Below are 27,202 nucleotides of genomic sequence, written 5' to 3'. Positions count from 1 at the left end.
TCACTATTCCCACCTGCTAACAACGCTGCAAACAAACGTAAGGAGGGTATGACAGTCCGTCACGGTGACGACTTTCATCGCATGGCCTCTTTGACTTGGGTTACTCGTCATAATCAAATGTTTTCACTTCCGCATTTCAAAATAAAAATCCCGCTGTTCAACGAGAACTTCATAAAACGCGATTTACACCTGCTAACAAATCTGGAAACAATAGTTAAGGAGGGTAAGATTTTAATACACTTTAGTGCAAGGACTCCAAAATATCCCGTTATAATAAACTTTTTTTATACATCTTAAGATGGTATAGCCCATCAAAAATACTGTATATTATGTTCTAATTTCATCATGTCAGACGCCAGACCCAGAAAGCAGTTGACTTCACAATCAAAACAAGATAAAGGTGTACAAATGAACGGAAGCAGAGACATAACGCGGTGTAATGCAGACACATAGTGGTAATGCCTCAAGGTATAGATTTAAACAGCAAAGGGGGGGTCCTTGACAATTCCACAATACTTCAAATATACTTTTGTACACAAAACTGATTAATAGCTTAGCATCAAACAATAACGAATATAACACTGACATGATTCATTGTTTGGCTTATTCTTCAGAGCACGAGGATGGTGTTAAAAATACAAAAGATCCCTTACAAATTAATATAAAAATGTAAATAAACCAAACATTTGATTGATTCCAAGTGCTAAACACTATCTTAATACTCCATGAAGGATCGGAAACAGACATTTCTGGATTCCTTCCTTCTCCAGTGTGTTCTCATGTGCTTGCGCCTTTCAAAAAGAAACTAAGAGGACGTGAATGGTGCATTCTTTAGGACCGTTTCAATCAGCTGATTAGCTGTTGTCTAACTGTTGTCTTCACAGCAGCATTGCTACGAGAAATTTGAGCAACAAGAGAAACAATATGATGCACTCACAGAGGGAAAGACTGTCTAGCCAAAGCTATTCATGCGAACTCTTCCATTTGGATCACTGAATTTTGGTCTTTTCATGGGGAAAAATATACTGTACCAACAGAGTTAGCCTTAAAATAAGCTTGTGTGGTGCAGAAACAACACCCTGTATTTCAGCAGTGCATGACTGTTTACATGTGACGCTCACGCCAGGTTGACGACCCTGAAGAGGAGAGGCACCACACACACGCAGGTAAACCCAACAACACTGTAGACGATGTAACGGTACGGCAGCTCCACCTCCATGTGCTGCCTCGCCAGTCTCACGTCCTCTGAGGGCAGCCTGCACAGTCGACACAGGAAGGGGATGGTCACCGCTTTCATGACCATCCTGGTGACCAGGATAACGGCCACCCCGATGGCGAAGCGTAGCAAGGAGCAGGCCACCAAGCCCACGCCGAGCGGGGGCAAGGCGAGCGGCAGCAATGACAGCGGATGGTCTGCCAGCAGCCCCAGCTGATAATTGGCGTGGGTGGCCAGAGCTGCGCCGGCCCCGGTGCCCAGTGCCTGGGCCGTGTCCCCACGAGAGGTGCTCCAGGAGTCCAGGGAGAAGGCCACGAGTCCGAGGCTAACATGGGACAGCAAGATAACCAGTGGAGCGTACGGGTCGGTCATGTAGAAGTTGTCGATCTTGTCCAAAACTTGGTGGAAGAAGGCCAGAATGAGGAGGCTGTATAGGAAGCCAGTGATCACCTCCTGCAGCGGAAACATCAATTACTGTCATCTATCAAGGTGAAATAGTACACATTTTATATGACATAACCTTCAAATCAACCAGGGGTGTCCAAAGTGCAGCCTGGGTCTAATTCAGTTTTCAATGACCCGTGACACATTGTAGAAATATAATTTAACAAAAAAAACATCAAAAATTGAAAACATTGAGCAAAAAGCCACTATTTAAAAAGAAAAGGCTGAAATGTTGATACTAATAACTCCAAATAACATACATAATACATAATAGCATTAAATATATATACACAGCATGTTTGCATCATTTTCTGCATGTCAAACTATAATTATGGTCAATAAAAATGTGTTGTGTGTTAACATTTTTGGGTGTCTGCAGCGGACCCGCTGGAACCAAGGCACCCCTGTACAGCATAATGGGGTTTTTTTTGCCTCCTAACAAAATAAAATGTGCCCTGCGATTGGCTGGCAACCACACCAGGGTGTACCCCACCTGGGATAGGTTCCAGCATACCCCCGTCACCCTATCGAGGATTAAGTGGCATCGAAAATGAGCAGCAGGTTACGATTACTTTATGTTGGTATAGTTGACCTGAAAAGGTGAAGCGGTTTAGCTCTGAGCCTCAGGCACAACTGCCTTTCTGTTGCGACTGCCAGCTTTTGCTCTAAACAAGGCGGTTCATATTTATTGGTCACGGCAATGATCATTTCCTTTTGCAATCATAAATAAAACACACATTCTTCCATCTTAAATGGTGATGCAAAAAAGCCCTGTGTCCTGTAGGGGTCGCCACGTTCACTTGTTTAACTTTTAAGTCATTCCTGTCCAATCAGGTGGCAAGCTAACAGATTCTCACGTCTGGGTTTGATTTGAACCACCATTTACTTGTGTTTCCTAGCAACAAAACAATCTAATCATACCTGCTACCTGTTAAGATTAGAATGGAGTCAATGTTCAGGGAAGATTATTTTGTGGCATATGTTGTCATCAGATAAGGATTTGTGACGAGTTACTTGTTGCACCCTTAACTTTCCAGGCACTGTATGTCAAGAACAACCTTGCGTGTTGCCGTTTCGTCTCAAGATGTAGTGCTTGTGTATGCTTGCTGACACTTACCAGAACGGAATGCATCCCCATGTAGACTCTGCTGACACACACCAGGATGCTCCAGCAGAGGGCCACACACAAGCCAAAGAGGAAAGGGTACTAGGTGACAGCAAAGAACACATAAAAAGAGCGTTATTTGACCACACATGAGTCATTGTTGCATTCATGTTATTATACATTTGCTAACAACATGTGAAAACTTCAAAAAGTCTCATTTTGGACTACTCTGCTTGACAAATGAGGTTTTAACATCCTCCTCAACCTAACCAGAATGTGTAGCGCTAGTTTGACAAAACAGGAAGCTCCAGCTATTGTGTGTGAACAAAGATTAAGGCTTGAGAGGTTTGTTTTACCAGCAAGGCCGGAATAACATTATTATCCTCAGAAATACAAGCAAAGATCTTTGCAAAAACAGATTTTCAGCTCAGGGGTGGCTGCTGCCTTTGTCGCAAAGCCAAGATCTTTATCAAGAATGTCTGCTGTGAATGTGTCATAGATCCAAAACCTGATGGAGTCAAGCTGGCAGACAAAAGTCAAGTATAGCTGCATAACTGCGGAACCTGAATGGTAATATAGTAGATTAGGTCATATACTACATGCTGCTGCATTCATTTTTTAGATGTTATTTTAATGTGCATGATGAATTCATTTGTTTGGCTCATAATCTGTCAGTCTCTATAAATTCTCCATAGTAACAAGTGGCTACACAGTCTTCTGTGTCTGTAGCTTTCATGCTAACGTGCGGCAACAGCGACAAGTATGGATCCACGCAACGTCTTTGCTAGGTTATCTTATTTGCTGAAGGAAAAACAACATGATCACACTTGCTGCTCCTGCATCTGTAGCTGACCGACGGCGAGATGGTACAGCTTAATTTTTTTAAAGATGCGTAGCGAAGCCTTGCTTTGTTTCGCTTCAAAGGCTTCGTGGAGTGGTGGGCGTGCTAGCGGGGCGTCACGAAAAGCCAAAAAGTGCCACAAACAAGTGAAGAGATAGAGCTTTGTCACATTTGGTGCGCATTAAGTGGCTTAAAGAACATTATTAATACCTCACTTTTGCACTTGAAGAAGAAAAAATTATGTTGCTTGTTTTCCCTTCATAAATAACTAAACTAAATATAAATAACTCACTTCCAGATTCAACATGCCTGAAAAGGAGTAGGCAGAAGCAGAGTTGACTTAATCCTTCCCCTACGTTAGTGTACGTTAGTTATTTTAGTACCTGCCAGCGTCCATATGTGAGCATGAAGAGACAGAAGGGTATGGCAGTCCCAGTCATGGCGTGTGTGGACGGCATGCTGTACTCAGAGTTGTAGAAGACCTCCACCTTCACCACAGGCGGGGAGGCCGGCCGGGACCAACGGACCATGTCTTTGGTGGACTGTCCCACGAACAGATTCCAGGCCCACACCACAATGAGCCTGCGGCTGACCAGGGCGTCGATGTTCCAGAAGAGGAAGGGGAAGAAGATGATGAAGAACATCTCGTTGCCCAGCTCGGTGCCGAACGTGAACAGATAGAAGAAGAACTTGTTGTGGACCAGGAACTCCTGACCCACGTCTCCGGTGAGCGAGTTCCTGCGGAGGGGTTTAGCTCGGGTGGTCTCATCGGGCCTGGGGTCACCTCTCACCCCATTGGCATGCACGGCCGCGCCGTTGCTGACGTCTTCCTCGGGGATCCTCTGCCTCAGCCCGGGGCAGCCCGGCTCAAACGCGGCGCTTCCCTGCTCGTCGGTCGGTTTTTCCGGAAATGTCCCCCGGACGCCACACAAGTGCTGGAACTTGGCCACGAGACGGGGGTCCTGGAGATAACGACAAGTCTCCACAAATGTCTTGATGGCGTCCATCACCATAATGACAACCGGTTATTTTATGTGGCGTTATTCTACTGGGCTCATGATCTTCCGGTCAGACTAAAAAAATAATTACGTGGCGACTTAGAGGCTATCTCCCCGAACTCACGAATAGCGACCTTGTAGAGTGGAAGATTTGGAAGAGCAGCATCCAAAGTCCGTGATAGTGACGTATTACATGACGGAGTATCGTCAGGTTCAGGAAGGCCGCCGCTAACTGCGTCAAGACAGCCCGTTACGTTCAACGCGTTGAATGCCACTTCTTCTTCGATGCTTTTATGGTTTCTTCGCCGCTAGCTCCAATGTTTGCGTCTTGTGTTAGTGCCATCTGCGGACAAACGAAGCATTGCAAGTAATACGTTTGCAATAGTGGGCTCAGTAGAGGCAAAGTATTTCCTCAATCTTATTGGGACGAGAGTAAGTTTATGAATCAAGAACACAACAAACATATTTTAAGAACACTTAAACCGTCTAATCATATTAATTAACCCTATATTAACTTTATTTTGTTTCCGAAACGAATCATGTATTTCTCGTTGTAAAGCGAGAAGAAACCGAAAACGTATGTATGTGACGGAATTCCAAAATAAAATATTTTTTCGCACTACTTGAACATTTGCATGTGTATCTATTAAAGTGCCCAGCAAGTGACATATAGTTTTATTAACCTAATCATAACAACAGTCACACGATATTCGACTTTTCACAAAGTGTTGTCACCAATACAAAAGAATGTGACGGTCTTTATTTTGGAAGCCCAATCCAAAAACAGGTGCGAGCTCCAATGTGTCTTTTACTGCCCTCTGCTGGAGAAACACAGCATTGCAGGCTAATAAGTTTAGTATTTCAGTAGTGGACTGGACAGGCGTGGAATTCTCATCATGAATCAGATTTATTCAGACGAGCCGTAGTATTTGTTCTGTTTTGGACATGTGAACACAAGATACACATTGAAAAGATAAATATTTACATTCCATTTATGCTTAGCATAACATAAACATACAGTTTTGCATTTTCCCATTTACGTTTAGCATATCACCAGTATATATTTTTGTATTTTCTTTAAAACGAGAACACAAAAGAAACGATTTTACACATACTTAACCCCCAACAACCTCATTAATGAATCTTATTTCAAAAGCTAGATACTGTACGTGGAAATCTATTTCGCTCCCTGAAGAAACCGGACGTGTGGTGTGCCAAAATAAAAGGTTGCTTTCGCACAATCATTGTAATTTCTGCTTATGCACCTGAATTATGTGGCCACAGAGTGACATCTACTTTGACTCACACAATCCTCACAGATTCTGGGAAAGAGTCTCAATATTTAACCTGTTGCAATCTTCCAACTCTTATTTTGAAAAATCCCAATCCGGAAACCGGTGCTCATGTCGCTTCTAACTGCATGCACGCTGCCCCCCTCTCTGCTCACACTGTTGGATGCCAGCAGAGGCAGCATCCCGACCACCGTGCAGCGCCAAATCTCCACCCTGCAGCCTGCACCATGCACGGGGGCAAGAGAGGACTGGTGGCCCCGCAAAACACCTTTTTGGAGAACATCGTCCGGCGTTCCAGTGGTGAGTTTTACTGAAAAAACAGTTGATTTCATGTACGCAAGACTTTTATGCAAGGTTAAAACAATTTTGCAGTGCATAGAGTGTGTTAATAGATAACATTCTGTCTCCCAAACAGTATTTCTCCTCATGAAATGACACCTTTGAAGCACATACACTGAAAATACAGTGGCTGTGAGATAAAGTGCATTCTCATTACGCTTGCAGGAATGATCCACTCATACTTGAAGAGGCATGGATGTTGGCTTGCTCTTATGCCAGCTTTAATGCACTTAATGTTATTTGATCTGTGAGTGCTGAGTGATACATATCTTTAAAAAACTGCCTTTAAGCACAGCAGCAACTGTGTGGACGTGTGGCGCTTTAACATTCTTTGAAATTGACAGGACGAGATTTTGAAAAAGCACAATATTGGCGTTAAAGTCCTCCAAAAGAATCACACATTTTTGTTTCGTCTCAGTATACAAGTTGCTGCAAAAGTTGCATCATCTTCAGCGTGAGACGAAGAAAGAAATGAAATAAAGAACAAAAATACAAGATTGTTCCGCTCTTACCGTGCGCACGCACGCAGGCCTGAAGTGGTCCTGCAAAAATGTCCAATGTAATTAGGCGAAAAGGCCTTTACAGATTTCCTGCAATCAGCTGGAGAACTTTGCAGCACTTCATTCATTTTTCATCAAGGCCGAGGCTGGAGCATAAACATTTTATCAACAAATATTACTGCTGCTTTAAATTTTCATGCTTTCTTTTTGTCTGTGCCTTTTGTTTCTCTTCTATATGTTCATTCTAAGTGTGTGAATAGAGCTTAGAACACGCTATGCACTAGATCATTTTACTAAACATCGTTTTGTGTTGTTTTAGTCTTAACTACCAAATGGAATAATATCCAAATGGACCGTTCTAAAAGCTCATCATCGTTTTTTGGGGGTGTTTGGATCCAGAAACCAGCTTCCTGTTGGGGAACGCGCAGATCGTGGAGTGGCCTGTTGTGTACAGCAACGATGGATTCTGCAAGCTGTCTGGCTACCACAGAGCTGAAGTCATGCACAGGAGCAGCACATGCAAGTATGCCCTTAACTTTGGGTCCACTTGTACTATCATAGATATGATGCTTGTCATTACAGAGACTGTAATGTCTGCTACTACCTCAAAAACCAGCATTTATTGATTGACTCATCATCTGTGAGCTGCAAAGCTGTAGGCCTCAGCGAGACTTGAACTCACGACCCCTGGTTTACAAGACCAGTGCTCTAACCACTGAATCCCTGCGATTCTGCCCTCTAGTGGCTGTGAGCAGGGCTACTATGACCTTCTGAGCTCACTGGCCGCTTAGGAAGTGCTCTGATCTTCTGGCAATGCCTTGACGTCACTGCCCTTCTGACTACCTTTGCTCGTTCTGCAGGAAACCAGACCAGAATTTTTAAAAATTAAATTAGATTGAATTAAATATAATTTTATTAAATTACTTTTTAAAAATTCTTTATGCTTGTTTATTAAATATATATTTAACAAAAAATGTAATACTATTTTAAACTAATTAAATGAACTTTATTATCATGATTATGTATGAAATATATTTATTAAATATTTTTTTATTTCACAAAAATTGTAATACAATTTTAAATTAAATAAAAAAATAAAATGTATTATTGATTATTACATTTATTTATTAAATTCGTATTTTACAAAAGATTTAATTGAATTTAAAATTATATTACAAGTATTGATTTATTACTATTATTATTATCATTAGTATTATTTCTTAAATATTTATTTATTTTACTGCAATTTTTATACAATTTTAAAATAAAATAAATTAAAGTCTTGCAGCCAAAAAAACACTTTATTTTGCCTTTATGACCGTGACCTCTGAGAAACACAAATCTCCTTGTACATCCGAGTGATGTTGATTGCACACATAGCAAGCTCTATGATGTTGTTCTAGCAATGCCATGACCTAATGACCTCGGTCTTGTCCATCAAGCTTCATGTACGGAGACTTGACTGACAAGACAACCATCGACAACATCCGCCAGACATTTGACAACTATGAGTCCAACTTCTACGAGGTGCTGCTCTACACTAAAAACAGTAAGCGTCCTCATTTGTAACCTCTTGATCCTCTTTTACCGCCACGCTGGTGAGTCTTTTTATGGTTTGTTACCACAGGAACGCCCATATGGCTTTACATGCAGGTGGCGCCCATCCGAAATGAAAACAACAAGGTGGTGCTTTTCCTCTGCACCTTCAGAGACATCACGCTCTTCAAACAGCCCATTGAGGACGAAACAACGCGAGGTGAGACGCTTATTGTCTAAACAAATGAGCGCATCGTCTTTGCAATCCTGCAAAGTCGTGAGTTGGAGACCCAGCAGACTATCCAGCTGTCCAGGTGTTGCGTGTGCGGGTCAGTGAGCACGGGTGACTGTGGGTCCAACTATAGTGCCATGATGTCCCCGGGGCTTTAAGTGTGCCACGAAGAGCTTTTTTTTTTCATTCCATACATACAACCGACACAACAGTCTGACCACAGAAGGACAGTGGCACGCATTGTGCGAGGCGGCTGAGAACATGTGAATTAATGAGTTAACAAGATGAATTATGGATGTCCATCCATCCATTTTTTATGCCGCTTGTCCTCATTAGTCAAATATTTGTTTCTGGTTTTATACGTTCATTTGAAGTCGACTAGTCATCAATACATTTATTTTTTTTAAATACTTTTAAAGATATGTTTGTGCTTTTTATTGAATTAATTGGCCATATTCATAATTACAATAACTCAGAAGAATCTCGTCTGACCATATGCATCAAAATGATCTGTTCCGTCATACAACCTTCATGAACGCCGCAGACAATGCCTCACGTAACATTAGAACAGTCTTGGCTGGTTGCAGGCCCCCAGACACCCATACACTATGCCAGGGGTGTCCAAAGTGCGGCCCGGGGGCCGTTTGCGACGCGCGACTTCTAAAAAAACCCCCAAAAAACAACAACAGCAAAAATGGGAAAATCAGCATGTGTATCTTTACAAAATATGCCTCCTTTCATTTTTCTGCCATATGCTAAAGCGCTGCCTGCCTAATCGAGCGTGCAGACTACTGCCCCCTAACTTCGGTCCACTGTAATTGCAACTATCAATGCTGTGTGTTTTGTAGTACGATAAGAAAAGCAACTGAACCGTCAAATGTTTTCTTTGGGTCAGGATGGACAAAGTTTGCTCGGCTGACGCGGGCACTCACCAACAATCGCAACCTGGTACAGCAGATGGCGCCACTGAGCAAGACGGAGGTCAACCATAAGCCGTCCAGACTGGCCGAGGTGGGTGACACGCATGAGAAGTTGGCTTAAAGCAGTGCTTCTCTAGTAGGGGGTGGGGCGGGGGCGGGGGTGTGAGAGGCTTTCAATATTAGCGCAGACCTGCCAACATGTATGAATTAGTCGTACTCAGCATGCAGTTTGACTCTGGAATACGCTTGTTTGCTTCACTGCTCTCCATTTTGTTGCATTTCGCTGGTTTCAGTTTTGAGTTCAGTCTGTAGTTTATCAATAGTATTTCAAATTGGGGGGGGCGCAAAAAGAGAAAATAATGGAGAACCACTGGCTTAAAGGGTGACACTGTGGTCCTCCATGCATTATTAATTGGTCTCATGTTGTGTCTAACAAAAAGGCCCTCCAGCTGGGCTCCGACATCCTCCCCCAGTACAAGCAGGAAGCCCCCAAAACACCCCCGCACATCATCCTCCACTACTGCACCTTCAAGACCACGTGGGACTGGGTCATCCTCATCCTGACCTTCTACACGGCCATCATGGTGCCGTACAACGTGTCGTTCAGGACCAAGCAGAGCAACCTGGTGTGGCTGGTGCTGGACAGCATCGTGGACGTCATCTTCCTGGTGGACATCGTGCTCAACTTCCACACCACCTTCGTGGGCCCCGCCGGCGAGGTCATTTCCGACGCCAGGCTCATCCGCATGAACTACGTCAAGACGTGGTTCGTCATCGACCTGCTGTCGTGTCTGCCCTACGACATCATCAACGCCTTTGAGAATTTTGATGAGGTGGGTGAGCTCCGGATTGGGATTTGTGGTTCAGGCTGGACTTTTCTCCTCTTAAACCCTTTCTTGTTCCACCTTTGCTCTGAAGGACTTCATCGCATCTTCATCCACGGCCAGTCATCTACGTGACTCGTCAAACTTCCACAGAAACAGCACCAGGACGGAGGACTCAGTACTGCCAGTAAGAAAACAAATCTCTCAGGCTGTGTGGTGAAATAAATCAAATGATATTAGATACAGAATTAAAAGCAAAGTGTGGAAGTATTTTATGGCACGTTGGTGCCGTTACAGAATCTGATTAGGAGATGCTGTGCTGCTGTGTGAAAGTGCGTACTGCTGTGGAAGTATCGCTCTGAAGTGGGTTCTGTGTGAAAGGCACAGGCAGATAAATGCAGGATTTTCCACCATGGCTCTTCTGCAGGCCTTACATGAAGTCCTCGTCCTGCTTCCTCCCCACTGCAGGGTCTCAGCAGCCTCTTCAGCTCCCTAAAGGTCATCCGCCTGCTGCGTTTGGGCCGCGTGGCCCGCAAACTGGACCACTACCTGGAGTACGGCGCGGCCGTCCTGGTCCTGCTGGTGTGCGTCTTCGGCCTGGTGGCCCATTGGCTGGCCTGCATCTGGTACAGCATCGGCGACCACGAGGTCATCGACGAGACCACCAACACCATCAAGACGGACAGCTGGCTCTACCAGCTGGCGCTGAGCATCGGGACCCCGTACCGCTACAACGCCAGCGGCACGGGCCAGTGGGAAGGCGGCCCCAACAAGGACACGCTGTACATTTCCTCGCTGTACTTCACCATGACCAGCCTCACCACCATCGGCTTTGGCAACATCGCTCCCACCACGGATGGGGAGAAGATTTTCTCCGTGGCCATGATGATGGTGGGCTGTAAGTACCAACTTCAGTGAAGCGTAACAGGAAGCAAAGCTACCAACTGCAACGAGAAGCTGTCACTCCCATCCCTGAAAGTGAGCCACAGAAACATTGTCAGCGTTAGGTAATAGCGAGACAACACTTGCGCTCGTGTTCTTATTTAAGCTGCAGTCACGGAGACACAGCAACCCCGCTGGGGAGACTCCAGTGATGAAAAGTGACATGTTGAGGAGCTAATTAACCTCCTGCTCCTAACAGCCTATCAATGGATGCTGGACAACACCAGCCACCACCAAACAACCCCCACTTTGCTGGTTCTTTGGCAAACACTCTGATTTTACATAAGGAAAATGATTGCCAGACTTTGTCTAAAAATGGAAGTAGCTCCATCTTAAGGCTTTGTGGCTGGTTTCTTACATGAATAAATATCTTCATAGGGCTGTCGCGCGGTAACTACTGGTGTGCAGCTCGATACTGACATATTGATACTTGTGATACCAGCGCTTCACGCTCTAAAATCCATTCTCAAGTCAAAATACCCACACTTTTGATACTTCTGAAACGCCGAGTGATCGTAAACGGAGCCGCGTGTGAACTGTAGGGATGTAAATCTCTCTGTGGTAGAAGATTCCATACGCATCTAGATGCACGGGTTAAGATACGATTCAAAAATGATATCTTTTAGCAACAGAACGATTCGATAGAGTGCACAAACGATACGATTCGGTTGGATATGATCCAACGGTTGCATTTTTGATGTAGACATTAACCTTACTTTATAAAATAATGTAATGAACCCTTTTGCCAGTCAGACAGTCTCCTAATGGGTGGAGGCGGGGCCACTAGCATACACACAGAGTGCAGAAACGTAATAGAAATTAAATTTGTGCACTGCAATATATTGTCACATTTAAAAAAAATATTTTTTCATTCTACTTTTCTTAAAAGTAATGTTCAAATCTCGCGTCTCGTCTCGCCTCGTCTCTTGAAGCCCAATATCGGGGCTCAAAGTATGCGGGGGCCACTTTGATATTTTTATGTATTTTGTAAGTCTTAAAAAAACCCTTTATATATTTCAAGACAAAGCTTTGTTTTATTAGTTATCAGCTTCTTCTTCTATTTTTTTTCCCATTTTTGTTGGGTTTTTTGGTTTAATTTGACTTCCACAATGTGTCACAAGCCACACTTTGGACACCACCGGTTCAATAAAATGAAGTATTTAACTACAAACATTAGGAATGGCTCTTGGAATGATCTTTGTGCTGTTGATTGTGCAGGTGCGCGTATTGTTTTAAGTGTATAACTGAGCTACACACTAGCCTGAATATTTCATTAAGAAAATAATAATAATGTATGTAGCCTGCGCCTCAGCCAAAGGGTGGAGCGTTCCTCCGCCAACCTTTGTCCTCCTCCTGTGCAGCATCATGTCAAAAAGTGATGCAATAACAGCAGTGAAGGCAACACGGAGTGACAGTCACGCTTGGAGGAGGTTTACAGGCCACCACTACGCTGCCGGTGGTGGCGGTGGTGCAAACACGAATTGGCTGCGTCCACACACACACAAGTCTGGGATACAATTACGGCCAATAAATGTCCTGCTATGGATACAGTGATCATGCGAGGAGAGCGAGCCATCGAAGAAAGGCAGCGTTGCGCCTCAAGGCTCCATCCAGGCTGCAGTGTACAGTAGTGAAGTGAACATCATCACGTTAGATATGCATCCTAACCTCTTTCCCCTCCACTGGCTCAAAGCTCCCCATTAGGGACAATGGCTGACTCTTTGAGGTCACCGCAGGCAGCCAGGACGCCTCACAGGGACGCTGGACATTATGATTGATAATGTACAACGCTCATTGTCTGCTCACTTTTGGATAAAAAAAACTTTCTCTGCACTCTTTTTAGCCTCAAAAATGGCATCTACGGTACAGAGTTGGAGCCACAAGCTACATTCACAGACTGTCCCCTTGTAATGTAAACTTGAATGTATGGGAAACACTGTTTATATACTCCATACAGTACAGTGACGATAATTAGGGCTAGCAATCAAGTAAAACAAGTAAAACATTGGTCCACAACCTTTTTGGACCCACGGCCCGGCTCGTGTTCCCACAAATCTCCGCGGACGGGTGGGGGGGATGGGGGGGTCGTATTGCGATGTAATTGATCTCATTTAGTAGGTATTGTGTAAAACTAAGACAGGAACAACATCAAATTAAAAGCACAAAGTGAATACAGACCCACCATCCACCACTATAAGCTTGGAGTTTGTTTTTCCGAGAGAAGATTATAGCGCCGCTGTTTGACGTGTGTGCTAACAGGCAGTGTGCTAGCATGAATTAACTTGAAGCTGTGCACACAACAACTAACGTCATCAAACTTTACCTTTATGCATTCCCACAGAGTATCAGCATTTGAGAGCAAATATGAAGTGAAAAAAACCCAATAAAAATACAGTATAGTTGACAGTCTGTGCAGAGTGGGAGAAGGCTAGCGTAAGTACAATGGTGCGTTCAAGGACTGTCAAACAAAGTGGGACACTCGCAATAAACGACAGAAACATGCAAAAACTTCAAACTATATTCTTTTTTGAATAAAATCATGGCCCATATTTTCAAAATTGATATGCATTTACTTAAAATTAAAAATTTAGTTATTTACAAAAGTATTTTATTGTGTGTGTGTATTTTTGTCATTGCGCCTGAAAGGTTTCCTCCCCAGTGGTTGGGGAGCCCTGAAGTACAGCATTGAAGATATGTGATGTTACACATATGTTATCGTATCGGTTGATATCGGAATCGGAAATTGAGAGTTGGACAATATCGGCATATCGGTTATCGCAAAAAAGCCAATATCGGACATCCCTACTTGATAATAATGGGTACTACATAATAATATATTCATAAATTAAATAAGAATTCCCTAACTGTCATTGTGATAAAACTTGGAAAGTCCTTTCAATTAAATGAAATTCCCAACTTTGGTCTTCCTGCAGAAAAGTCTGAGTTTTAAAAATACAATTTATATATTAAATACAATCAAATACAATCAAATATGATCTTATTTTTTATCATGCAGAAGAAGCAATAATCAAATGAAATGAAATGAATAAATACTGTACTATAAAGTCAAGCTAAATGTTGACATTCCTGCAGAAAAAGCCCAGTTTTTGATATATAAAATAAAGCAAAATTAGGCTGTGATCAAAAATGACGTGTCCGGGTTAAGGCGTGTGTGATTTGCTTGCTACCTTCTTTCTTTCAGCGCTGCTGTACGCCACCATCTTTGGCAACGTGACCACCATCTTCCAGCAGATGTACACCAACACCAATCGCTACCACGAGATGCTGAACAACGTGCGGGACTTCCTCAAGCTGTACCAGGTTCCCAAAGGTCTGAGCGAGAGGGTCATGGACTTCATCGTCTCCACTTGGGCCATGTCGAAGGGCATCGACACAGACAAGGTACCGTTAGGCCTCTAGCGCACCGAAATCTGCACTCCTTCCTTTTTCACTTTTGCTCGAGGAATTCCAGTTGTTTTTGCGGTTTGACTCACGATGGAAGTCTTCTATTTGCCCTAGAATCAAAAACGGTACAGTCCTGTCATCATGCATCCATCACAACGATCCAGGAAGTAGCCTGCCAGCTCACAAACAAACACAGCCGTCCCTCGTTTATCACGGTTTATTGGTTCCAGACCCAACAGCGATAAGTGAATTTCCGTGAAGTACAGTAGGATTCAAAATTCATAAATGGAATATTTCGTAGTTATGGCATAGAAAATCTGTTTACCATCTATTATTAGAGCCCTCTAGACAGCAGTTCTAATAAGTGCCGTCCTTGTTTGTTGGTTTTTTGCAGGTGCTGTCCATCTGCCCCAAAGACATGCGTGCGGACATCTGCGTGCACCTCAACAGGCAGGTGTTCAACGACCACCCCGCTTTCCGCCTGGCCAGCGACGGCTGCCTGCGCTCTCTGGCTGTGGAGTTCCAGACCACACACTGCGCGCCCGGCGACCTGATCTTCCACATCGGCGAGAGCGTAGACACCCTCTGCTTCGTGGTGTCCGGCTCCCTGGAAGTCATCCAGGACGACGAGGTCATCGCCATCCTGGGTAAGACCTTGTATCTTCCTCAAACTTGGAGAAGCATGCTGATGGTCTTGGCGTGTCGCAAAGGTAAAGGAGACGTGTTCGGAGACGTCTTCTGGAAAGAGAGCACCATGGCGCGAGCGTGCGCTAACGTGCGAGCGCTCACCTACTGCGACCTGCACGTCATCAGGAGGGACGCCCTCATGAGGGTGCTGGAGTTTTACACGGCCTTCGCCAACTCCTTTTCACGCAACCTCATCCTCACCTGCAATCTACGCAAACGGGTAAGTGACACACACACACACACACACACACACCTAAAAAGTTGTTTTTTCCATTTTTAGTACCATTTTGAAAGAAATATTTTTTAATTGCTCGTTTTTTTAATGTTTTAAATTCCTGCGTTTATGTTGTGCTGTTATGCTTTTACTTTTTACTTTCATCATTTGTGAATAACACTTTAATCCACTTCTCTACCGGTGAAAAAAGGGCAGACCATTTTGGGCACATTTCATGACACAATGGGGGCAGCCAATAATTCTAACGCATTTAGAAAAAGTCCATGATTTGAAGTACTTTTAATTTAAATAATTAAACAAATTGTTTCTTGTTATTTTGAATGATGTCTTTTAAAAAAACAAATAATTGTTTGTGAATAACAACTGAATCCAGGTCATTACTGTTGAAAAAAGGGAAAAACATTTTCCTTAAATTTCTGGAATGGGGGAGACAAATAATTCTAATGTATTTATAATAGATAAATACATATTCATAAGAACAAATATTAATTATTTGTGGTTATGGATGTATTATTATTATTATTAGTAGTAGTAGTATTAATTGCGAACAATACTTAATTAGCATTTTTGTGTAAACATTTAAAAATCATAAATTTGCATAAAACTGAAGTTTTCGGGTACTGATTGGGCACATACTGTACATGCCTGTAAAAATGAAAATATAATAGATAGATATTACTAGATGGTAACTTTGGACTCCTGATCCAGCAGGTTTCGGGCCATCCAGCTGTGAGAGTGAATGTATCTGACATTGTCCCAGTCATGTGTTTGGACCCAGCAGTGCACATTAGTGAGTCTGAATGTAGACTTTTTTTTTTGTTGTAAAAAAGCATTAAAGCGAAGCTAAGCATTTAGTGCTGCTGCTGCTGCTGTGTTGGTTAAAATATTAAAGAAGCTGAAAGCAGCAATGCCCTGAGGGAGGTCTTTAATGGAACAATGATGCAATCATGGAGGCAACTTGTCACAAATGGAAGCAAGAAATGATGATTATTACTCTGCTACGTTGTCAAACTGGAGTTGGCAGCCTTCGTGTTTGCATGGTTGCACTTGCACCGGTAAATCAACGTGTCATACGTGCACATGAAGCTAATGTCATTAGCACATTGAAACAATCCACAAAGGCAAATGAAGGCCCGAGCTGAGTGCATTTTAAGTGTAAAACGTTTGAAATGTAAAAATAGAACACATTCCAAGGTAAAAAAAAAAAAACGTGTCAGCACAGTTTGGCTTGAAATTGGTCGGCTTCAGCGGCGTAGGATTACCAAAGACTTTACGTCAACAACCATGTTAAAATACGCCACAACACAAACATACATCGTTGTCTAAATTGACTGTTTTCCTATTTCACATGCATACATCAAATATTGATGTAACTTGGCTCCTGTGGGAATATTGCACATGTAAATCAACAGGGATGGCTTGAATATGGAGAACCTGCAGAGGCTCTATTAAATATGAACATAGTTTGCATAGTTGCGTCCGACACGCTAGCTCGAATTTCAATCTGCTACTTTGACTGGAAAAAACCTCAAATAATTGAGCAGTGGTGGTGAACGACCACAACGTACCCGCCTTGGCATGGTCACAATTATGCGGGAGGATGAAAGCACTATTAAAGTGTCTGTGCGCCATCTAGGGACACTGGTTAATTACTAGTCAAGGTTAAGGTTAGTTGGGTCTTCAAGAAATGGAGTAAAATCATAACGTGACATGTTTTTCATGTCTTATGACAAAGAACAAATTTATTCGGTATTCTTTTATTACTATCATCAGGTATTAAATGCCTTCCAACATTCCAGAAATGAAGATAACATTTGAACTGAAAGGAACTGGATTCAAGTATTAGTTACAATGCATCAAAATGAAATCAGTCACATTTTTTGACAAGATACATTTTGCATTTCGAAGCTCTACTTAAACCTCCTGAGATCCAACAGTGCAAAATGTCAATTCTTGCAACTTTTCAACTGGTCTTAAGGTTGTGATCAGGAGTGCGTGGTGTACTCTGACCATGCATGCCCGTCAGTGCCCTCATGGCTTCTCCCTCTCTCCAGGTCATCTTCAGAAAGATAGCCGATGTCAAGAGGGAACAGGAGCGTCAGAGGAACGAGGTGGCGCTCTCCATCCCAGACGACCACCCTGTTCGGAAGCTCTTCCAGAGGTTCCGGCAGCAGAGGGACGGCCAAACGCCGGGAGAGTCTCCCCCTTACCTGGATCGGAACTGCATCCAGGAGGAGCCGCCTCACTCCAAATCAGCTGCCAGCCAAGCTCAGCCTGTTGCTGCCCAGCAGGGCGGCGTAGGCTGCGTGGCCCCCCCTGCCGAGAAGTTGGCGCAAAACTGCACAACGGATGCTCAGTGTGGTCCTTGTGTGGAAAAGACGCAGAGTCAGGGGGTCGATAACCCAGCGCAGGGCCGGAGTGTGGGCGCAGAGGGGTCCGCGGGCCTTGCCACCCGCAAAGGAGGGGCTAGAGGGTGGGCCAAGTTTAAAAACGCCACCTCAGCTGCGCAACCTCCTCCTCCTCCTCAAGGGGAGCAGGAGAAGCCAGCAGAGAAACCGGAGGCTTGGACCAAAGGATCTCAGTCCTCAGAACTAATAGCAGCCCCCAACCAGAACCAGAACCAGAACCAGGAGGACAGCGGGGAGGGCGGCACCAACGCAGGAGAAGCCACCGCCCTGCATAAAACGGACTCGTGCGACAGCGGCATCACAAAGAGTGACCTGCGGATCGACCGGGCGGGAGATTCCAGGAGCTCCTTCGAGCGCAGCCCCTTGGAGCGCAGCCCCATGGAGAGGAACCCGTTTGGGGCGCCGGGGTCTGAGCGGGACCTCCTGCAGACCACGCTGTACGAGGCCAAGGTGGAGCTGAAGGGGGACATTCAACTTGTGAGTGGCCGGCTGTCTGTGTTGGAGGCTCAGGTGGGTGAGATCCTGAGGTTGCTGTCCATCAAAAGAAGACTCTCGCTGCCGCCCACGTCCTCCCCAAGACCCCGGGTGAAAGGTCAAGACTCTGTTACGGCCTCTGTTAGACCCAAAAAAGATGATGGGCCATTTTGAAGTGACTCGGTAGCTATCTTCTCAGGCAATGGTTCTCAAACTTTGTACACCAAGTACCACCTCAGATAGTATTTAGCTAGTACCACCGTTTTTGCTACCACCGTCATGGTTTAACTTGTATGCGCAGGTCACTTGCTTGGATACTTTTCTATACTTTTATTTAGAAATCTCTGGCGTTCCTGTGCCAGCTGGATGGCGCCCGCGTACCACCTGTGGTACTCGTACCAGAGTTTGACAATCCGACAAAAAAAAAAAAAGGGGTCTCCAGATAGCGCAAGCAAGCTGGCCTACCAAAGAAATGTCTTGCATGAAAAAAAAGACTTTACTTTCATTTCATGAAAGATTTTACTTATAAAGGTAAGACGCATGGTGGCCCTAAACGGTTAAAAAGGGTCAATAGTGGATTGGTAGACCCAGGGAGCAATACAGGTCTACAGACCTGTAAATTGCACAAAAAAAATCCACGAAACAGCGAGTCTGCGAAAGGTGAACCGCGATGTGGTGAGGAAACACTGTACTCCAGAATGTTATGTGTGATAACATGAATGGCAATGAATTGCAAAGTCCCTCTTTGTCATGAACATCAACTTAATCCCCCCCAAAAACCATTTCCACTGCATTTCAGCCCTGCCACAAAAGGACCAGCTGACATCATGTCAGCGCTTCTCTGGTTAACATCGCTCACAATTTTGCGTAGGAACACAGCGATGAGTAAAGAATGGTCCCAAAACAACCTCCGAAAGCAAACATCCAAGAACAGTTTAGTGACGAACAACGTCTTTTCCAAAAGTGGTAACTACGTGGCTTGAGGAACGACATAGTAACACCTGACAAAAAGATCTAAAAACACCGAAGCAACAAACCTTGTGAAAACTAACACTTTTGGCCTTGTACTTGGCCTTGTACTTGTTAGCAGAATGAGACGTCCAACAAGGCCCGGCAAGCCTAAATAAGTCCAGTTGCTGGATGCCGATGCTCGCTTCTCCACTTGTTTTTGCACTTTCAATTCTCACCGATTACTTTGCTCAGCACATGTGTGACACCTCTCCACTGAAATCAGTTTGTGTGCTTGTGACAGCTGTGTTGTCAGCCTGACGGGGCGCTCACGTGGAACCGCCGAGGTCGTCATCCATCAGCTTCAATGATCAATGAGCTAAATAAAGGAAATACATAGAAAATGCCGGCTCCCTTTTCTCGAGTCGGCATTGGTGCCTTACTTACTGAAGCCTCGGTAATGCTCCAGTATGCTGTGCTCTGAACACATCAGGGATAGTGGTGCAATAACTGGAGGATGTGTCCCCTTTATTAGTTGCCACATGCATGTGAACTACAAACGAGATGTGACTTTTCATGTCAACTGGAATGCAAAGACGTGTCAGTAACGCTCAGGTAGTTTTGCTGTTAACTGGACTTAAACCCGGCCTATTTTGGGAGAATAAATAGGAATACATACTGTATCAGGTTCAGAGTGAAGAATGTTGCGGATGCTGCTATGCAAATTTGAGCAGAGCAATCTTTACTGTGTGAAATTCAAAAAAGAAAGAAATAGGATGTAAGCATGTGACCTCTTCCCCGCTGTACGCTTCTAAAAAGGTCTCGCATGTCACCACGGAATCTTTCTACCAAGATGTGAATACAGAAAAATAACATGCCTGCCCACTGCCTGCTGTCCCGTCTCATTTGTCACTACGCAGCTTTTGAACAGATTTATGCCAGTCAGGGACCACCTTTACAGGCACAGGTACGTGCTGTATTGAACACAGTAAAACCAACCTCATGTTGGCCAACATATGACACTCTAAGTACGTTTCATTTCAATCTCAAGAAAAATAGCCTACAACTCAGATTTACGTTAGCGTTGACAAAGAAAATAATGATTAGCATGACATCTTGTGATATTCTACTTTCTATTAAGGACACTCTTGAAATTGCTTCATGTGTGCTTGTCATCGTTTACTATTACTATTACACCATTTTGGTTTGCCAGGACCATTTGGGGCGGGATTAGGGACATTTACAGTTTTTGTTTTCTGTGTGGGCCATGTCTATTTGCACAATACACCACAATTAATTGGTGACTCTAAATTGTCCGTAGGTATGAATGTGAGTGGGAATGGTTGTTTGTCTACATGTGCCCTGCCATTGGCTGGCCACCGGTCCAGGGTGTACCCCGCCTCTCGCCCAAAGTCAGCTGGGATAGGCTCCAGCATACCCGTGACCCTAATAAGGATAAGCAGCATAGAAGATGCATGGATGGATCAATATGCCACAATACAGAAGTTGCATTTTGGACACACCTGATATAAACCAAACATATCTTCATGGTGGCAAAGCCTTTCAGGTTTGACTTTCACATAATTTAATGGGCGAAAAGTAATCATCTATTTTGATTTTTTCACCACACAAGTACACACAAATCATTCTGTCAGTGTGATTACAGCAGGGCTATCCAAAGTGCGGCCCGAGGGCCATTTGAGGCCAGCAGCTGTTTTTTTATTGGCCTGCAGCACATTCTATAAATATAGTTTGACAAGAAAATGGAAAAAAAAAACAACAGCGGAAAAAATGGAGAATAAAGTCAAAATATTAACACAAAAAGATGTCATCTAAGGAAAAAGAATTGTAATTTTATGAGAATAACATAATATTATGAGAAAAAATAACACTTTTTTAGTATCATAAAGTTGAAATATTAAAGAAAAATGACGTTTTTTTAAGTTGTAATATTATGAGAAACAAACAAAACAAGATAATGTTGTCATTTTTGGAAAATTGGGTTGGGACAAAGCTATAATATTATGGGAATGAAGTCAAAATATGAGAATAAAGTCAAAATATTAAAAATATTAAAAAACAGCAGAAATGGAAAAAAACAGCTTTAATTTGACCAGAATAAAGTCAAAATATTACAAGGAAAACAGTCATATTCTAACAAAAAAGGTTGCAATTTTACAAGAATAACGTCATAATATTATGAGTAGAAATAATGTCATTTCAGTAGTGTACAGTCAAAATAGTAAAGAAAAATGTGATTTTTTAAAAATTTTAATATTATAACAAACAAAACAAAATCAAGTTTGTAATTTTATAAATATTAAATTATAAATATTGTGAGAATAAAAGTCATAATATTACAAGAAGAAAATGGAAGAAGAAGGAAACTGAAATATTTGGATTTTTTTTTTAACTATAAAAAAATGGGAAAAAAGAGCAAAGAGCGAAGTTGATGCTAAAAATGTGGACCTCGCTGGAAAAAGTGTGGACACACCTAGATTAGGCATAGAGGCAGCATATCTCCTTCCCGCCGCTTGGGGGCAGTAAAGCACTTCCACCAAATCAAGTCGATTTGCCAGCCCCCGGAAACCAGCGAAGAAGAAAAAGTTGCGCTTGACGTTAATTCTGCCAGGTAAGCACCAGTTAATTGGTCTTTTTGACTGCATGTCCGCCTCGTTTGCTGTGCTACGAATATGGCGATGGCGTCACAATGCTGTTCTTGTATATTTTAGAGTTGTATCGAGTTGTAGCGTTAAAATAGTACGTCAGTAAAGCAGTCAGTGCGTGTGCAGAGAGTACATTACAGTTCCCCTGACGATGATTTATTGCTGGTTGCATGTATTTTGACACTTCAGCTATTGGTTTGTCATGTTTGTTAAACGTTCCGCTTCAATTTGAAAGTGGTTGTCCCATTTATTAAATGAAAGTACGCGTCGCGAATACAAAATGTGATATTTTTGTTATTGAGATATTCTTGACTAAAACGAAAAAGCTGTACGATGTTTCATCAAATTCTAATAAAAAAAAAAATCTGGACGGTAATTAATGATCCAAGTAGCCAATTTAATAGTTACAGTAAATGCATCACATTCTACTACAAACGTACTACTAGAGTTACGTTAGTGATAAGAATATCCACTTCTTGTTTTTCTTTTTATTTAGGCCATATTAAAGAAATTATTGAGGTTTTCGGAGTGTCCATGAATGCATCTGACGGTCTAGTGACAATGAAGGAGTGTCAGTGTCGTTTGTCATGAAATATCTCCTGTCATTTTAAAAAGCGATGGATGTTCAGCTTCCACCACACGAGGGCGCCAAGCTCTCCGTGGTCGACATGCACACTGGTGGCGAGCCGTTGCGCATCGTCGTCAGCGGCTACCCCGAGGTCAAAGGCGGCACGGTGCTGTCCAAGCGGCGTTACATGCGGGAGCGCTTGGACCACCTGAGGAGGGCACTGATGTACGAGCCGCGGGGCCACTATGACATGTACGGCGCTCTGGTGGTGGACAGCGAGCTGGCGGAGGCCCACCTGGGCGTGCTGTTCATGCACAACGAGGGCTACAGCACCATGTGCGGGCACGCCGTCATCGCGCTGGGACGCTTCGCCGTGGACTACGGGCTTGTGAAGGAGCCACGCTCGCCCGAGACAGTGGTGAACATTCACTGCCCGTGCGGCCTGGTGAAGGCCTTTGTTGAGTATTCGGAAGGAAAAACGGGGGCAGTGAGGTTCCTCAGTGTTCCGGCCTTTGCCTTCGCTACAGGTGGGTTGTTACCTTCACTGGGAAGCCACCTTTGTCACCGCTGTGTCCAATGTGTCCACAGATGTGACAGTCACGGTGGAAGGCTTTGGCGACGTGGCGGTGGACATCGCATACGGAGGAGCCTACTACGCCTTTGTAGACGCAAAGAGGTTCGGTCTGGACGTATCCAAGTCCAGGACTCGAGACCTGGTGGATGCTGCCACAGCTGTCACCACGGCGGTCAAGGCACAGGTAATGTTGACATCAGAAGTACAGTGGAAGCGCTAAGATTGGATTTGTTGATTCTACACATTTTCTCATAGGAATTCATCCAAAATGTAATTCATCTGTTCCAGGGTTAAACCACCACCATCTGGAAACCTCTGAAGCAACATTTGAACATAAACTGATCCTTACACAAGTGTCAAATTCTAATGTACTTACCCTGCATTATCAAAAGGTGAAGCTCCACCATCCAGTCAGCGAGGACCTGGCCTTCCTCTACGGCACCATCCTCACCGATGGAAAAGATGACTATACCCCGGAAGCTACCGCCAACGTCTGTGTGTTCGCAGAAGCTCAGGTCAGTTCGTGTATGTCATGGTCATTCTTCACACTCATTTGGCAAAACATGTTTTTTACCACCAACCCGACATGAAACAACAGAAAAGGAGCAAGACGGAATGTCCGCTGAGGCTCCGAGCTAAAAGCCTTCAGTGTCACGTACAATACAAAAGTACTGACATAAAGCAGCTAAAAAAACCAACAATCCTTCCCCAGGATATCAAGCATGCTAACTTTGGTGCACAGGAAACCTCTCTTCATACCCTTTCCACTTGCCTGTGTCGTAGTTATATTGCATTATTTCCCTCACAATTTGTTGTTTTCTATTTGAAAGTCATCCCACACCAAACCTACTTTAGCTCTCTAGCTTGCATACTGGAACTAATAAAACTTTGTACTTCCTGGTTGCTCTGCAGCTTGTTTAGACAGCAAACTACTTGGAACTGAATAATGTTGTTGATACGAGTGACGTCAGTGACATGTGACAACAAAGATGGAGGATATTAAACATTTAAATGCCTCAGTTTAATACGAGAAAATACGCAAAACGGAATAGTAAGAAAGTGACGCCTGAGGCTCAGAGCTAACAATGAAAGTACACAAGCCATTGTTTATTTTTGTTTTTGTCCTGTTAGCCATTAGGGCAGATAGTATTGTTAATCTAAATGCCCTCACGTGCTCAACAGATTTTCTGCGCCAGGGAAAAGTGTGAGATACACTTCCCCTGTTATACAGAATTTATTTGACTTTGATGTTTTGTTGTTGTGCAAATTTGGAGCGGCTGGTCCAGAGAAGGAGAGGATGCAGAAGAAGAGAAAAGAAGACAGAGAGGGGAGCGCGGGGATAAGAGGGGGACAAAAAAGAGAGAGACAAGGACAACAGCAACAACAACAGTTGTGACAATAACAAAACAACAGAAACAAACAGGACTAAATCAGCAAAGTTCAGGACTACAATAAAGATGGTGGCTGTTTGTGATGCTTACTTCATAAATGTCGGTTCTAGGTGGACCGAAGCCCGACCGGTTCCGGCGTGACAGCGCGAGTGGCCCTCCAGTATCACAAAGGTCTCCTCCAGTTGAACCAGTCCAGGACGTTCCAGAGCGGAGCGACGGGATCTCAGTTCAGAGGGAAAGCTGTCGAGGTGTGTGGTGTTATGTTTTTTTTTTGGGAGACTTTCGGAGTCTTGAGTTCTCTGTCGTGTCCTGCTTTAGGAGACCACGTGTGGAAACTTCAAGGCAGTGGTGGTGGAGGTCGCCGGCAGAGCGTTTTACACAGGAGTTTCTAGTTTCGTGCAGGAGCCAGAAGACGAACTGACGCATGGATTTCTGCTGAAGTGAGCGTCCTTTCCACAGCGTTGTTCTCCGTTGGCCACTAGATGGAGCTGTGACTTCTCAAAGCGTACTGTATGAGCTTTCAGGCACAGACATGCATGCTTTACGTTCATTAAATATGTACCACCACGAGATAAACATTTGGATTTTCTCTTGCATTGCTGCCGCAGGTGAGAAAGGAACATATCACTGTCAGTGAAAAGCATATATCTGTATACCATATATCTATTTTGAGTTTTTTTGTGTTTTTTTCCACCTGAAACGTATGGAAGCCCGTTTCCGCCACTGAAAGAAAAAAAATATCCCAATGATAAGTCATAACTATGAGATAAAAAGTCATAATAATGACATAAAAAGTATAAATTTTGAGATAAAACGTCATAATTATGAGATAAAAAATTTAAAATTTGAGATAAAACGTCATAATTATGAGATAAGTTGAAATTATGACATACAAACTGCCTTCTTCACTGGAGCCTTCGTTACATGCGCAGTTTGTCAGAATTTTGACATTATCTCATAATTTCGACTTTTTATCATACTTCTGACTTTCTTCTCACATAATTATGACTTTGTCATCATTTTGACTTTTCTTATCTCATAATTATGACTATCATTTCGACTTTTTATCTCATAATCATGACTTTTTATCTGATAATTGTGACTTTCCTAAGTCATATGACTTGAAAGAAACACATTTTCTGAATAATAAAAAAAAAATGGCGACACAAACAATGTTAAAGAATAAAAGCATGTACTGAATTGGTTGGGTATGTTTTTTAATGGCATGTAGCATTGTACATTATGATTTTTAGATGTGCAAGTGTGTAACAAGCACGCAACCTTTTTATACAGATACAGTATACGTCCTCTATGACATTAGTGACTTTTAGGCCCAGGCCTGGAGAGTACCAACTTGACATTAAATCAACAGTTAAGGCCAGCTCTTAACAGGAATAAGTAAAAACAAACATGATCTGATATATATTTAAATATATAAATGCTGCACACGTGTGAAATAAAAAAAAGAAAAAAAGATGTCGCTTCTGTCAGCTACTTTTCTTGGAGTTAAAGCTCTGGTAAAATGCAGCATCTTCCTTCCTGGTACTGTAGACGCTCATGGCAGCAGCTTCCAGTTCAAAACTGAGTCTTTCTTCCCAAAAAAAGAGCAGCGACGATCCATGACATCACTTTGTACAAAAATGGCCCACGTTATTTTTTTCTTTGAATTTGAAAGGATGAAGCAGTCAGTGAGCTGCATGTACAAAAAGAGCCCATCCGATCAAACGGTGTCCTCCTGCATCGTCGCTGTTCAACGTGAAATACTCGCAAGGACGAAAAGAAAACTTAAGCACGCGTGACTGTGTGTGGGCCTGTTGCCGGGCAGGAACGGAGGAATGTGCATGTCAGGTCGACCCAGATATTTTATAAAACCTAAAAAGTACCTACAAGCGCAGAGCAGGACCTCATCCGCCTCTTAGAAGTTGAGCTTGGTGACGGGTCGCTCTCGGCTGGAGTCCGTGTTCTGGCTGTTGATGCGCTTGCGGTTGCGCTTCATCTTGGACAAGTCTTTGTCGAACACCTCACCTGAGCGCAGCGCCGACACCAGGTCGTCGAACTCACCGCCATCGTCCTCGCCGTTCGCCCTTGCTTTACGCGCCTTTCGCTCCTTCTCCCGCTGTTCTTTGAGCTGGAGGGACAGAAATAAAATGTCATGTTTCTATTCTAAAATGTTACTTAAAACATTGCCTGTGCCTCTTCCTGCCCGTTTGGACGCAGACATGCATGCACATGGCAATACATTGAGGCCGGCAGAATGATCGAGTTCATTTTCACTTACTTGAATTACGTGAATTCATTTATTGTCATCCCGGGCACAGAGCCCGAATGAGAATAACTGTCACGTTTTAATCTCGAAAGATCTTGTGACACCCATATAAACAACAATACGGAAAATATAACACTCAAGAGTTTTACACCAGCAGCTGAGTAGAGTAAAATTTTAAAGCGCTTGCAGAGGTAGATAAAGGTTGGGTTACAGGTACCTGAGCTTCCATTTTGGCACGGCGCTCCTCCTCCTCCTTGCGTCGCCGCATGTTCTCGTTCTCCTGCTGCGCCTCAATGAACGACTGCAGGAACTGGTCAAAGATGCCAAAGAACTCGTCGGGCTGCATCTTACTGGCGTCCTCGCCAAAGTGCTTTACGGCCTTCAGGAACTG

General features: G+C 43.5%; 4 protein-coding genes across 9 annotated transcripts in view; 2 read left to right on the top strand and 2 right to left on the bottom strand.

Moving 5' to 3' along the window:
• Positions 1 to 224: 224 nt before the first annotated feature.
• Positions 225 to 4,912, bottom strand: LOC129171996 (sphingosine-1-phosphate phosphatase 1-like). The gene is made up of 3 exons (XM_054761282.1): positions 3,990 to 4,912; positions 2,778 to 2,867; positions 225 to 1,669 (listed from the first exon to the last, which is right to left on the bottom strand). Exons 1-3 carry the CDS (start codon positions 4,617 to 4,619, stop codon positions 1,118 to 1,120), a joined length of 1,272 nt encoding a protein of 423 aa, XP_054617257.1. The 5' UTR covers positions 4,620 to 4,912; the 3' UTR covers positions 225 to 1,117.
• Positions 4,913 to 5,739: 827 nt separating this feature from the next.
• Positions 5,740 to 20,418, top strand: LOC129171992 (potassium voltage-gated channel subfamily H member 5-like). The gene is made up of 12 exons (XM_054761277.1): positions 5,740 to 6,196; positions 7,135 to 7,258; positions 8,178 to 8,284; positions 8,363 to 8,491; positions 9,399 to 9,514; positions 9,864 to 10,256; positions 10,342 to 10,434; positions 10,716 to 11,145; positions 14,392 to 14,591; positions 14,989 to 15,241; positions 15,305 to 15,501; positions 17,571 to 20,418. Exons 1-12 carry the CDS (start codon positions 6,025 to 6,027, stop codon positions 18,570 to 18,572), a joined length of 3,216 nt encoding a protein of 1,071 aa, XP_054617252.1. The 5' UTR covers positions 5,740 to 6,024; the 3' UTR covers positions 18,573 to 20,418.
• A 1,515-nt stretch (positions 20,419 to 21,933) lies between these two features.
• Positions 21,934 to 25,974, top strand: LOC129172116 (trans-L-3-hydroxyproline dehydratase). Its single transcript, XM_054761537.1, has 6 exons — positions 21,934 to 21,978; positions 22,628 to 23,107; positions 23,169 to 23,338; positions 23,547 to 23,669; positions 24,656 to 24,793; positions 24,864 to 25,974. The coding sequence occupies exons 2-6, from the start codon at positions 22,630 to 22,632 to the stop codon at positions 24,987 to 24,989; spliced, it is 1,035 nt and encodes a 344-aa protein (XP_054617512.1). The 5' UTR covers positions 21,934 to 21,978; positions 22,628 to 22,629; the 3' UTR covers positions 24,990 to 25,974.
• LOC129172115 (disheveled-associated activator of morphogenesis 1-like) overlaps positions 25,746 to 27,202 on the bottom strand; it is a 52,716-nt gene continuing 51,259 nt past the window's right edge. For all 6 annotated transcript variants that reach the window (XM_054761529.1, XM_054761533.1, XM_054761532.1 and 3 more), the window contains 2 exons: positions 27,029 to 27,199; positions 25,746 to 26,673 (listed from right to left, as the gene is read on the bottom strand). In XM_054761529.1, coding sequence (XP_054617504.1) covers positions 26,461 to 26,673; positions 27,029 to 27,199 — 384 coding nt within the window. In that variant the 3' untranslated portion in view covers positions 25,746 to 26,460. The remainder of the gene's footprint in view (positions 26,674 to 27,028; positions 27,200 to 27,202) is intronic.

The sequence above is a fragment of the Dunckerocampus dactyliophorus genome, chromosome 19 (assembly GCF_027744805.1).
Source record: "Dunckerocampus dactyliophorus isolate RoL2022-P2 chromosome 19, RoL_Ddac_1.1, whole genome shotgun sequence".
In the NCBI taxonomy this organism is placed as follows: Eukaryota; Metazoa; Chordata; class Actinopteri; order Syngnathiformes; family Syngnathidae; genus Dunckerocampus; species Dunckerocampus dactyliophorus.
Note: the sequence above shows the minus strand (reverse complement) of the source record. Positions and strands in the feature narration are given on the sequence as shown.

Bases quoted from the DNA above. Each gene is read 5' to 3' on its own strand.
- LOC129171996 (XM_054761282.1), bottom strand. From the start codon at position 4,619: ATGGTGATGGACGCCATCAAGACATTTGTGGAGACTTGTCGTTATCTC. The intron at 2,868-3,989 runs GTACTAAAATAA...GCTGTCACCTAG, and splicing joins TCACATATGGACGCTGGCAG to TACCCTTTCCTCTTTGGCTT. The intron at 1,670-2,777 runs GTAAGTGTCAGC...TTTCCGCTGCAG, and splicing joins TGGGGATGCATTCCGTTCTG to GAGGTGATCACTGGCTTCCT.
- LOC129171992 (XM_054761277.1), top strand. From the start codon at position 6,025: ATGCACGCTGCCCCCCTCTCTGCTCACACTGTTGGATGCCAGCAGAGG. The intron at 8,285-8,362 runs GTAAGCGTCCTC...TTGTTACCACAG, and splicing joins GCTGCTCTACACTAAAAACA to GAACGCCCATATGGCTTTAC. The intron at 11,146-14,391 runs GTAAGTACCAAC...TCTTTCTTTCAG, and splicing joins GGCCATGATGATGGTGGGCT to CGCTGCTGTACGCCACCATC.
- LOC129172116 (XM_054761537.1), top strand. From the start codon at position 22,630: ATGGATGTTCAGCTTCCACCACACGAGGGCGCCAAGCTCTCCGTGGTC. The intron at 23,108-23,168 runs GTGGGTTGTTAC...ATGTGTCCACAG, and splicing joins GGCCTTTGCCTTCGCTACAG to ATGTGACAGTCACGGTGGAA. The intron at 24,794-24,863 runs GTGTGTGGTGTT...GTCCTGCTTTAG, and splicing joins TCAGAGGGAAAGCTGTCGAG to GAGACCACGTGTGGAAACTT.